Source organism: Populus euphratica, unplaced genomic scaffold (assembly GCF_000495115.2).
Source record: "Populus euphratica unplaced genomic scaffold, PopEup_1.0 scaffold66.1, whole genome shotgun sequence".
Classification (NCBI taxonomy): domain Eukaryota; kingdom Viridiplantae; phylum Streptophyta; class Magnoliopsida; order Malpighiales; family Salicaceae; genus Populus; species Populus euphratica.
Window position 1 is genome coordinate 501,725 of NW_011499944.1, and position 12,964 is coordinate 514,688.

A 12,964-nucleotide genomic window follows, 5' to 3' on the forward strand; every position below is an offset into this window, starting at 1 on the left:
ATGGATCCCTAAGTAGATCTTCTTCTTCTTCTTCTTTTTTTTTGCCCTTTTTGATGGATGCCTAATTATTTTGTGATTGACAAGACGAGTTGGAGCATAAAAACCCTAGTAGAAAACTTTGATTTGTAAATAAAATGTTTTCTTGACACCAAATATATTTATATATGATTAAACATTCATTCTTACATTCTTATCGTATAACACCATCAACAAGCTAATTAACGTTATTTTAAGATGACATTTGGACGAATAAAAAATATCAGTAGTGATTGATCAATCTTGTGCTAAAACCATCTTAAGTCTTGTTATGAATCACTTGCAATTATAAATATATTAATATTGGATGCTCTCGTACTCCTCTCTCAATCTTGAATATTTAGTTTTGAATCTGCAAAATAAATTAATATCTGGATCAAGATCTCAGGTACACTTAGGTGATGGCAGAAACCATTATGTGGGAATTGTTGCCCTAAAGAAAAATATACAATAGAACTTAGTGGGGATTGATATTTAATATAAGATTGATTTTGGGCCTTGTCGAGTGTCCCCTTGCTAGAGGACAAAGGAACTTAGAAGAGTGCTTGAAACAAAACGAAAGGGCAGATGCAGGCAACAAAAACTATGTGGAGAATCGATGTTGTATAATCATTTTCAGTGCTAGTGATTTTCATGCAACACAACAATTCTTCAGGTGGTGTGTTTATCACAGCTGTAGTCATTATCCAATTTGGAAAATAATTGCTTCTGTTACCAATCAAAATAAATAAATAATTAAAAAATAATCATAAATTACTTTCGAATCAAGCAGCCTTGCTTGACAATGATTATTTCGTTACGTATCATAACACATTTCTAAAACAAATAATTTTAATTATTTTTTTATAATTAATTTAATAGTCTAAAATTTATAAAACTTGAATCAATAATTTTTAAAAAATAAATTTAAAATTTAATTAATTGAGTTACACCTTCTAAAAAGTTTTTTTTTTTTTTTTAATTTTGATTCCAAGCTGTTTATGTGAGAAATATCGAGGCCGACGGAATGGAGATCATCACAACGAAGTTTGCTGACAGTAAGGTGGTTTTACTTTAATGACGATAAATCATGACAAAATGAAATACAAAATCTTGAATTTAAATATATGAATAAAACGTACCGTATATAACACGGATTTCTTCTAAAAAATAGCCCAAAAGGAGAAGAATTTTACTTTCTCTTGTCATGAGTCCACCTTCCGGGCTATTTGTAAGTGAAATTATGACTAGGAATTTTTACAGGAAAAGAAGAAACTAGCACAATAATACATCCACTAGGACGCATGGAGACCGATGTTCTTATAATATTTCAATCTTGCGACACTACTACTACTAATCTCTTTCTTTCCTTGGTGGATTTTGGCTTATTATCAGAAGTTACATGTGGAAGGCTATGAACCATGTTGCTAAGGAGTGTCTAGATTAAGCTCAAAAACTCCTGTCCTTTATCATCCATTGATACCTAATCTTCCACTCAGCTTAATTTCTAACGGAGAAAGTGTAGATTAAGCTCAAGATTTTCTGTCCTTGGTCATCCATTGATACCTAATCTTCCACTCAGCTTAATTTCTAATGGAGAAACCAAAAATTAGTGGCTTTTTAACCCTTTTGGAGATTTTAAAAAATAGGAAAAACTTGACCTTGGTATCTCAATTTATCTTAATTTTCTTTATAATTTCTAATTAAAACTCCCTTTGAACATGAAGCTCCGTTTTGTCTCATTGGTTAAAAAAAAAACATGAAAATCTCAATGTGAAATTCTAAGTAAATAATGCAAAATGCAACTTTTCAATATTATTCCACAGGTTTATAGCAAATCCTAGAGGACATATGAGCTAGCCTAGTATATGAGAATCAACCCTTTATGCATTACATCAATCTTAGGACGGCAACAACTAGAGAATATAAGAGGTGATGGATGATTTTTATTCGAATATATATATATCTGAAGTTACGGAGGAGATGATCAGAGGGGAATATGAAGAGGTGGTGATATTATCCTAACAAGTGAGAGCACAACTTTAGCACTCAAAGGTACTCAAAATAGAAAATAGAAACTAGGAATCAGAACATTTGCACTTAGTACAGTCATGTCTGGTTCGAAAATGCAAACATATTTTGATGCCATGTTCACTGGATTCCAAACTTTCAAGTCATTGTCTGCATCACTTTGTGTCTGATCATTTTGTGCAAAATTTCAACATTATATTCTCTCCCGAGTTATCCATAGGAAGAGGAATGAATTTCGAGTAAAAATACATATCCCGGATTAAATTACAAGAATCAATCATATTGAAGGTGTGGAAGAATGAATAATCTTATTAATTAGGGCAAAGGACACAGCACATATAACCCAATTTGAGTCCCCAAACAAAAAATAATTCCAAATTGGGTCCCTCGGCCCATTTATTGAACATGACCCTATTAAATTAACCCCTTGTCTTAACATTTTTGCTCTTAAAGTCACAATAATGAGGATTTATTTCTCTTAAGCTTAAGCCTCTTCCCCCCATAAATGTTGATGGAGGTTAATTGGGTGATGTTTGATAGGAGGGTTCAATTGGGAATTTGTTTTGTTTGGAGGCCCACTTGAGAATCACTTGATAGATGAGGGACAATTATGTTCTTTGCCCTTTTTTAAATCTTAAGACATTTAATTACTTTTTGAAGAGCTAATCAGCACAAAATATTCGTTTTTACCATTTCCATCTGGGCTATTTTTCATTAGATATATACAAAAAGTGTGAGGAAACAATTTATTCTATTAATTTTCTTAATTATCCTGGAAACTTTAATTTGGCAACTGATGCTCAAAGATAGTTGTATTATCTGTTACTTGGATGAAAAGGAATCCATATAAGATTCCCTCTCTTTCTTGCTGATATGATCACTATCATTTTTGTTCAATGATAATCGCTTAAATATTATAGTATTTTTTTCCCCTGGAATTTTTATCTGCCTTTTCATTAATCTATTTCAATATTTTTTGAGTGGATGATTATTTTCACATCATACCAGTTGAAGGAGATTTTTTTGAACTACTACAGCTGCAATGGAGATTGATTGCAGCTAAAATTTGTAAATGAGGCCAATAGACAATCGTACAGCAGAGCTGGAAATTGTCCCCTAGGTAACAAAACTAGCTCCGTATGGCCAAGGATATCATCTGCAGACATGTCTGGCTTTTATGGTGGTGCTTTCACTTTTACTTGAACCATTTTTTTCATGTCAGGCTAGTAAACTTCGCAGTCCCTCTTTTGTTGATATATATATATATATCTATATATATCTATATATTTTAATCTTACCATATACTTATGATTTCACAAATCAATGCAGGCAGAGAAATTATCAATGCCACGTACATATAAACAATAGGATTACTTCATTTGTAATCAACTATATATCCTCAACACACAGATTGAAGTTTCAAAGGAGTAAGATAGATGTGTGCTTCCATCACTATATACTTGATTTGTCAATGCCAGTGGGAGCAAGACATGCAATGGTGAAAGTGAATTGTTAGGAACGAATGCTTCAACATTGAATGGCATGTCAGATTCCCACCCTATTCATAAGAAATGACATGATGGAAACTGCTAGAAACAAGTCAGCCACATGCACATTAGTGAGTGGAATCTGCCTCGGACGTCATCGTCAATTCTCTTACATGTGGAACAAAATTTCCAGGAATTTTAAATCGATTTGGAGTTTAGGCAGGACACACGATAATTACAAAATCCAAAAAGGAAGATTCTGCATTCTCTAATTAGCTTTTCATCAACAGAATATCAGCTCACGTACAGTTACATATGGAAGATTGTGAGTCCCATAATTTTATCTCCCACAAGACGAAAAAGTAAAAAACAAAGGCAAAAAAGGGGTAAAAATACTAAGGTTGGAATTACAAAAAATAAAAAAGAAGCTTATTTTCCTTTCCCTTCCAAGCTTCTATGGCCAACCCTCTATTATTTCTGTCTTTATCATTTCAGTCCTAAGCTAATTATGCTCTTGGTGCTTCCCTGGCTATCACGGGAGCCTGTGAAGTTGGAACAGTAATAGCCACGGACGGCACAGTAACATTGTTAGCTTGATTCCTTCGCTTCTCGGTGCAATTGTTAGCTTCAATGTCCTGGATCATTCCTGTTGTGTCACCATTCTCTCCATTTTCTTTAATTGATTCTGGGATAATTTCAGCTTCCTTTTCTTTTTGTTCCTTGTGCTTGCCCCATAGAACAGCGTAGAGTCCAGCTACAATTAATATAGCACCAAGAACACTGTAAATCCAAAAAGAAGTTATTAGTCAGTGTGGTAAATCCAAATGTAAAAAAGGCAGACTATTTTTTTTTTTGGAGGACGTAGGAAATTACCCTCCAACATAAATATTCTCAGCCAAAATGAAAGAGCCCATGATTGCAACTATGATCATCATCAAAGGGCTAAAAGCAGTAACGAAGACAGGCCCTGTTTTTTGCATGACAAGTCCTTGAACATAGTATGAAATGCTTGATGTCACAATTCCCTGTACATGAAAATTACACTTATTAGTGCCTTTACTATTGCTAATACATATTTGAACCTGTGAGTTTGTAGAGAGAGAGAGAGAGAGACTCACAGCATAGGCAGCAGCAAGAAGATTCATGTCCCAGCCAATGGTCCAAGCAGAAGGCTTGTGTTCCAATGTCCCAGCCAATGGTCCAAGCAGAAGGCTTGTGTTCCATCACAAAGGTGACAGCTATGGACTGTAGTGTGCCCAAAAAGCACACGAGTGCTGTAAGTGAAAGGTGAGCTGAGTACCGCGTAAGTGTCACTGTCTGTAAAATAAGTAGTAGCAAAAAGTCAAGTGCTCGAACTCCTTTTTTTCAAATCCACAACTAAAGTTATACTAGTCATTCTATTATTTACCTGAAGAATGAAGAATGAAGCCCAAGCAAATGTAGCAATGATGAGAAGAATGGAACCCTTAATCCAATCCTTGTTTGTAGTTTCAGGAACAGAAGATGATTGGGTGTGGAGATGCTCAGACCAGATCAAATTGATGACATTACCTTTGTACAATGTCATCAACATGGCTCCAGCCACAGTTACTATAGTTCCAATCACCTTTGCTTGGCATCTAACTTTCTTTATGTCCACTATCTCCATCCTGTATATTTTTAGTACAAACCCACCAAACAAGTACGCACATCAGTTAGTCACTCATGATAAAGCAATGAAGAGAAGAGATGCAGAGTTATCAGAGTGTTGATTATAGTACCTGAAAAGAACTGCCATGACAAATGTCATTGCAGGCAGCATGTTACTCATGGCACATGAAAAGGTAGGAGAAGTGAATTTCAACCCAGCATAGTAAAAGTTTTGATCAATCACAGGCCTGTTAGACCAAGAAAAGACAAAAGAAAGAAGTTAAGATTTACTTGTCATCCTTGCTTCAATATCTTCCAAAAGTTTAGAACCATGTCATGGCAAAGAGAAAATACTAACCCAAGAAGACCCAGCACAAACATCTGCATGAAAATGGGAAATGTAATCTTTGGTCTTACTTTCCTGAACCCAAAAAAGAAAACCAGAAAAGATTAAAATTCACTACCAATAAGGATTAATAAAAGTTAGCACTCTCTTGAATCATGCCACCATATTTGTGTACCTCTCAAGAATAATGGCAAAAGGAGCAATAACAGCAGTAGCAAAGGCATGCCTATACACCACTAGAACATAATGACTCATCCCTCGATTAAGAGAAACCTTGGTGATGATGTTCATGCCAGCATAGCCAAATTGCAATGATATCATGGCTATGTAAGGCTTGCTCCTTTGAAAAAAGCTTCCAAAGTAACCATTCCCCTCCATTTGTTTTTTGTTGGATCCTAGCTTAAGGGTTGGTAATTAATAAGAAGAAGAGAAGGAGAGGAGGAAAAAGAGATCACGAGCACCAGACTTCAAGTTCCAGTTGCTTATGTGTGTTTCCTAAGTAAAAATGGCTAGCAAGGCCACTATATATAGGCACTTGGGGTGTGAAGGCTTCTATCCAAAATAGTGAGAGTGTGATGATGTAATATAATAGAGAGTCTCAAGGCTGTGAGAATCTCACACGGGTGTTGCGTTTGCCCTATAAGTGGGACCCCCATTGGTTTGCCAAACGAGTTTAGAGCTAAACAAAAGAGTTTAGTTTGGTGCATGCTGATGCCAATGGAGGGGGAAAAGTAATAGATGGTGGTGGTGGGGTGGTGGGAAGTGGTGGCCCCTCCACGCTTGTTGGGTTCGACATCTCGGCCGATATACGCGGCATTGCGAAACATTCATCTTCATTAATCCATTGGAACAGTACCTGGTAATGCCTATTGTGTATGCTAAGCTAGCTGATCATTTCCAGCAACTCTTATTCAAAGCGGATAAAATACCCAATAATTAATTTATCTTGTTTCTTAAGAGCATATTTTTAGCAAAGATCTCATTGCAGGTAGAGTCATTAATTAACCTGAAGAGATGCTCAATGTGCCTAACTACACTAATATTTAATAAACTCCACTCATAAGATGATTCTTAGTCTAGAACTGATCTGCCACTAACATGCTAGCTATCTTTTATGGATTTTATGCATCATGAAAATGTGAAAAAATCATTGAATTTTATTTTTGATGATTCAATCATTCATGCAATTAACTATACTTTCACAAGTTTTTTAATTGGAACTTCAAGCGATTTCTGTTAAGTATCCACTGTCATTCGCAAGGTCCAATACTTACAGCTGATGGTGGACACAACTCACTTTGTAAAGTTGGGTGTTTGCGTTTCTCATTGGGTAGAATAAAGAAAAAAGTTGGCAATGCATTGTTCCCTTATATTATACGTACGTAGAGTTCATATGTTATGGATCACTTAACAAAAAGACAATTTACGAAGATAATATGGATTTTGAGACTTGCACACCGTCCGTTTCAGTCTTTTCATGAAAGGATCGAGAATTTTACGTAAAGTAAACTGCGAAATTACAGTACAGTAATGTTTCAATCACTTATCATGAAACACTTCCCTTCGTTTGTTGTTCAAATTTCCAGTTGTCGAAATGTACTGTCATCTGGATTTTCTTAGTTTTTCAAGTTGAATTCAGGGAAATATATACATCTTTTTTCATTAATATAAGAATCAACTTATTAAGAATTTTTTTCATGAATTTCCTGATTTTGATATAAATTATCTGTTCTTAACCAGGTCAAATACATGAATATATATATATATCAACCATTGAAGTGTTATCATAGAATCTAGCATATATTATCGGATATTCCTTCATATGATCTAATTGAAGATTCCTTCTCCATGATATATATGTAGTGTACTGAGAAAAGATGCTTGAGCCTCGATGTATACGGAAAGGCTTAACACATATATACTCCTACATGCATGATACCAGTTAGGTTTTCTTTTGCTTGGGTTTTTAATTGTGATGTGAATTCTGGAACATGTGCTCCTATCATCATATAGATAGGGAATTTCAACCTAACATATTCTAAATAATAATAATTTAATTTGATTTTTTTTTATATCATATAACCACATACGAATAGCAACTTCTAATAGTCAAGCCACGAGCCACGCGGAATAATCTATCAATTCGCACACTTGCATGTTAGTTGAAAATATAAAAGATAAAATTAGAATTTGAGTTTAAATTTTAATTTTAATATATTTTCTTACTATTTTTATGGATGAGTTTGTTTAGAGAACATTAAAGATTCAAAGATGGAGAAATTTGAATATAACTTTTCTTTAATTCTCTAAAACCTCCTTTAACGGTTTTATGAATATGGAATGATGATGCATATAATCCACTCTTCCGTCGCAATAAATTGTATCTGGTCATCAATTCGCCGCGCGTAAAGAGCGTATGTCATGATTTTTGCTGATGTAACTGCAACATTGATTCTTTTGTGCATTTTCTTTTTATTTATTTTATACACAGCAGATTTTTTATTGATTTAATTCTTAATGATATTTCAGGATTCGAATCATATAGGAGATTTACTATGTTATACGATCCACAAATAATTAGGAAGAAATGGTTATTATTTTTTATAATATATACTTAGGAATAAATAATGCCCCTTAATGTTACTCTTTCGAATAATATGAATTGAGAACAATTGGTTGCGTCAACAAATAAGTGTCACTAAAAGTCTGTACATCGAATTATAGTAATTCTCTTGAACTTGCTTAGCATTCTGAGTTTCCCTTAAACTATATACGTCAATTTTAGATTTTGTTGGTTTAATTTCAATTTATCCCCGCCGGTGCCGGAGGAATTCAAGGTTTTTTTTTAGGTTTTGTTGTTTCAATATTGAATCATCTAATAAGTTTTTTTTTCCAGTCCTTAAACTCTTAATATTTGATCAATAGAACCTTCTATTAATAATTTAATGCGATACAATCTTCTACAATCAAGTAAAAGGTCTAAATGATACCACACGCATTGTTTATACTTAAAAATATAAATACAAAGGTTATAAAATAAAAAAAATAATGGAATATATCAAATTAAAAATTATATGCAAAGACATAATTTAAACTAATGGAGCTCATTAGTTTATATTATCAAGTATAAATGTATTTGCTTTATTAATTGATGATTATATCTTTATAATAGCATAAAATTTTAATATTTTAATTTATTGTGGTCTTCTTATATTTAATGATGTTTTCTCAATATAAGCCATATTTTAAATCAAGGATAAGTTTTAAGTATGCATATTATATGTTTAAATATATGTGTGGTATCATTTAGATATTTTAATTAAATTAGAGATTTGATCTCATAATTTTTTTTTAAGTTTTATTTGATTAAATTTAAAAAATATAGGGATTGAAATAAAATGTTTCTCATTTTAGTTTAGTTAACTAAGAGATGTAAACTCGGGTTAATTAGATTCACGGAGTCAATTAATATAACCATTTTTTTTTAATGATGTTTAAGAAACTTGAAGCAATATAATTGCAGTAAATATACAGCGACAATTTGTCTTATGGCATGGGCAATGATAGACGTTCCATTTCATATATATATATATATATATATATAGTCTCATTGAGTTGGATTAAATTGTGACAGATTGTCACTTTTAGTCCCTTGGTGGTTTCTTGGGGTCCGATCAGGGCCAAGGGAACAGAGACGACCACCATTTTGAGCAGTATCGTTTCAGTTTTGAACACCACAAAATCAAGGCCTCCTCGGCAAATATTTGCGCTACAGGTGAAATGTCAAAAATACCCCCATTACCGTCATTCAAGTCCCAGCAGCCCATGATCAAAGAGGTGAGGTAATGATACATTGATGAGGTAAAGTGGAGCACCAAATCATCTAAATGGGCATCTAATCACCTCCCAGTCATGGCAAAGACGTTTTGTCACTTCTTGCTACGTTGGACCGACAAAAACTGGTGCGAGAAAACTGCAGTGATATTCAACTGGGAATGGTCCGATGATCATCATATATAACTGAGGATCGATCGAGGGGCTCTCGAAAATTGCCTGGGCAATTACAGGAAAATAACTTTTCCCGGGAGACATGATTAGTTGGGTTTCTATTCAATGAGTCAGAGAGTGTCCTATATTAACATGGTGATCAAAGGATACCATACACTCAAGATTGTGAACTCTAAAGGTAATTAAAGCGTTTTGCGTTATTGGTCTTTCATTCACGTTTACTTCACTGAAAAAGTTTTTCATTTTCAATCCTTGTTGTATAAACAGAGAGAGAGAGAGGCACGCCTGTGTATAGGCGATTATGACAGAGTCGATTACCGATCAGTCCTAAAAGATTTTAGATCCGAACATGCATCTTCTTTGTATCGAAAAGGAAACTTTGGATAAAGTATGGATGTTAATACTGACCTATAATACAAGAAAGTCTTAGAACAGAGTGCATATTAACAAGTTGAGATAGGTGCACGTAGAAAAAATATGCATTAATAGGTGTAACTTGGTAGTCTGGATTTTCGAGTTAAAAGCGATGTCCATTCATTTGTATAGATCTGATCTCTAATAAAATATCTCATTGCTTAATCGTTTGAGTGTTTGTGTATATGTCTTATATTAGATAAATAAAAATGATATATAAAGTTGAGAATGGAACGCTTTGGCTAAGTACGTAATCAACCAAACTGTGAGCGGACGGGTTAAATAATGGTATACTCGGTGCCTGTAACCATCGATGCCTTAAAAAACCGATATCATAGTAGTTGAACCCCAATCGATTGGTTCTTAAGTTTTCGAATCTTGTGGACAAGTTTTGTGGAGGTTTTTGTTGGTAGCTAGCTGGATTGTCGAGAGGATCCACCATGAAAGAAAAGCTCTTCAACTTTGTGATGGTGGTGGTGAGCTAGGGGGTCAAGTTGTAGTCTGTAAATTAAGGGCCCCTTCTCAGGTGAAGTTGGGTTTGGTTGGAAAATATGCCATGGAATGTGGTGACTGCTAGCAAACACAAAACAACATCTACGGCTCTCTTTTCCACTTTCGAGCTCGGAATAAGAAAGATAAGAGACAAACTTTGACAACAATATCAGCAAGTAATCTATATATTTCTTTCTATACAGGAAATAAATTAAAATTTGAGCTGAAAGAATCAGGGCACAAACACAAAACAGGCCACGCAAGGTAAAGTCGTCTATCATTTATCAAAAAAACAAAGTTGCAATTTCAGCAGTATGTGATTGCATTATTTGCTCGAACGCTTGCACTTTTTCTTTTTCAGTGATGTCTTGCAATCTACGCTATCGACTAGTGCATTTCTTTGGTTTGGATTCAATCTTTCGGTCATGATATTGAAGGAGCCGTTCTTTTGTGTAAGAGGGGGAACCGTTCTTTTCCTCCCACTTTCGTTTGAATGAACCTTGAAGCGCAATGCTTACATGTATCAATCTATGAAGAGGTCATCCAAAACCCTTAAATGCTAAACTTCACAACTAGCAACGTAAATATCATCTTATATGTTACAAATAATTTCATGAAAAAAATTAAAAAGGAGTAATTAATATGTTTCTGCAAGTAAAAACACAAGGACAAGTCAAGGTGTTTACATATATATATATATATATATATATACTTATACAAGACAAGTCATCTCCATTTCATGTCATTTTCAATATTTTTTTTAAAGATACTTATACTTATCTATTACAATGTCTATCGTTCTTTTCTAAAACACCAACAATATAAAGCTGCATAGTTTCTTCTTTTTTTATGTCACATTCCTTTCATATCCTAATTTATGACACATGAACCAAACAAAAACCATTGATCGATGTTTTTTTCCCCTCTTGGGACGTGTTCTTTAACTTAGAATGATAATGTTCAATTAACTTACGTACGAAACAATCCTATTTGAGTGCAAAAAGACCTTCTATAATTGAACCGAGTGAAGTCATCTAATTCCAAGAACTTTGATAAAGAGAACTATGATTGAAGAAAAATTGAAATAATCTACTCGAAAATGTTCTAGTCAAAGTTTCATTCCTCCAAACCTTTTGATATTACACTTTACATTGAACAGTCAATTGAAGCCGGTGCTTTGCAGATTTTTCCTGTGATATCCATGTATCTAATCAACTAAAAGTATTCACCATGCAAAGACATGAATGCCTGCTTGCTTTTCATGGAAAGCGAATTGAGAATGAATGTGAAAAACTTTTCAATTTTTCAAACAAAAAAAAGAATAAATTATTCGAAACAAACAAAAAACGAGTTTACAAATTGAGAATGGAAATTATTATTTAATTTTTCACTTTTTAGAGAATTGAAAATATATCAAAATGGTTGTTTTTCAAAATTTCAGTACAAAAAAAAATAAAAAATAAACGACTTGTTCGGTTCATCTAATAGTTTATGGTTATTCTTTTTAATATTTTCAATTTAAGTCAAATAAGACCCTTGTTTTTTATTTCTTAAAAAAGTGTATCTAAAAGGGATATTTTCGTACTTTTTCATGAAAAAAATCTTTAGGATAAATAAGAAAATTAGAGGAAAAAAAAACTATTTTATAAAAAATAAACACAACTTAAATGTTCAATTGAAAAAAAGAAAAGCATCCTATGTTTTTTTTTTAAATCTAATCACACGGTGGCTGATTGACTCCTCTGAGATCAAGCGGAATATTTAGCCATTGATTGTTGATCTCTTCTGTTTCGACGACAAGTAGGTAGTAGAGACGTTGATGATCACTATAAAGAAATGGCGAGGATAAAAAGTGATTTTCTTCTTATCATTTTGGTCGAGTGAAAAATTGTTGCGACAGACTTCCATGAAGATTATGGCCTACTGGGTTAAATGATCACGACTATCTTTATTTCTCCTTATGTGCTTTCTACACGAATGGAGTTTCTTTCCATAAAGATGCAAGCAGGGAAGAACTTTGTGAAGTTAGACCAAAATAGTTCATCTTTTCAATGATAAACACAGCAACATCTGTTTTGGACAGAATTGCATGCATGCCCTCTCTGTTGAGACGTTAAGATGTTAAAATCTAAAAGTGATCAAGATAATGTTAAAAGTATCTAATTAATCTTTACATGTTTGCAAGATAGCTAGCCAAGGAAATGATTGATTTAAACTATATGTTAAGTCGTGCATATGTATTACTTTATATATATAAACTTTAATTTTGAATAGGTTACATAAAAGCTCCAATATGTAAATATTCCAAACAAGTACATAATCGCAAAATTGACAGTTTGGCTGACAGCAGCTGAGCGTGAGTAAAGTTAGATACATTGGACTTCAAAGGGAAAGAAAAAGAACAGCAATACATTTGAAGAGGACAAATTTGAATATGAGAATTGAACTTTTTGAGAATTTTTGGGGCCATAGCCCCCTCATCGGAGGTTGATGCGCCGCCCCAGGTGGCTGAAATGAGCGGTGATAGCATAGTTGGCTCTCA

General features: G+C 33.6%; 1 protein-coding gene across 1 annotated transcript; it reads right to left on the reverse strand.

The window, feature by feature from the left end:
* Window positions 1–3,772: 3,772 nt before the first annotated feature.
* LOC105137352 (WAT1-related protein At5g07050) lies at window positions 3,773–6,017 on the reverse strand. The gene is made up of 8 exons (XM_011043074.1): window positions 5,684–6,017; window positions 5,521–5,583; window positions 5,294–5,410; window positions 4,942–5,182; window positions 4,719–4,850; window positions 4,652–4,678; window positions 4,407–4,558; window positions 3,773–4,313 (listed from the first exon to the last, which is right to left on the reverse strand). The coding sequence occupies exons 1-8, from the start codon at window positions 5,884–5,886 to the stop codon at window positions 4,040–4,042; spliced, it is 1,209 nt and encodes a 402-aa protein (XP_011041376.1). The 5' UTR covers window positions 5,887–6,017; the 3' UTR covers window positions 3,773–4,039.
* Window positions 6,018–12,964: the final 6,947 nt, after the last annotated feature.

Bases quoted from the DNA above. Each gene is read 5' to 3' on its own strand.
- LOC105137352 (XM_011043074.1), bottom strand. From the start codon at position 5,886: ATGGAGGGGAATGGTTACTTTGGAAGCTTTTTTCAAAGGAGCAAGCCT. The intron at 5,584-5,683 runs GTACACAAATAT...TTTTGGGTTCAG, and splicing joins TTTGCCATTATTCTTGAGAG to GAAAGTAAGACCAAAGATTA. The intron at 4,679-4,718 runs ATTGGAACACAA...ATTGGCTGGGAC, and splicing joins CTTGGACCATTGGCTGGGAC to ATGAATCTTCTTGCTGCTGC.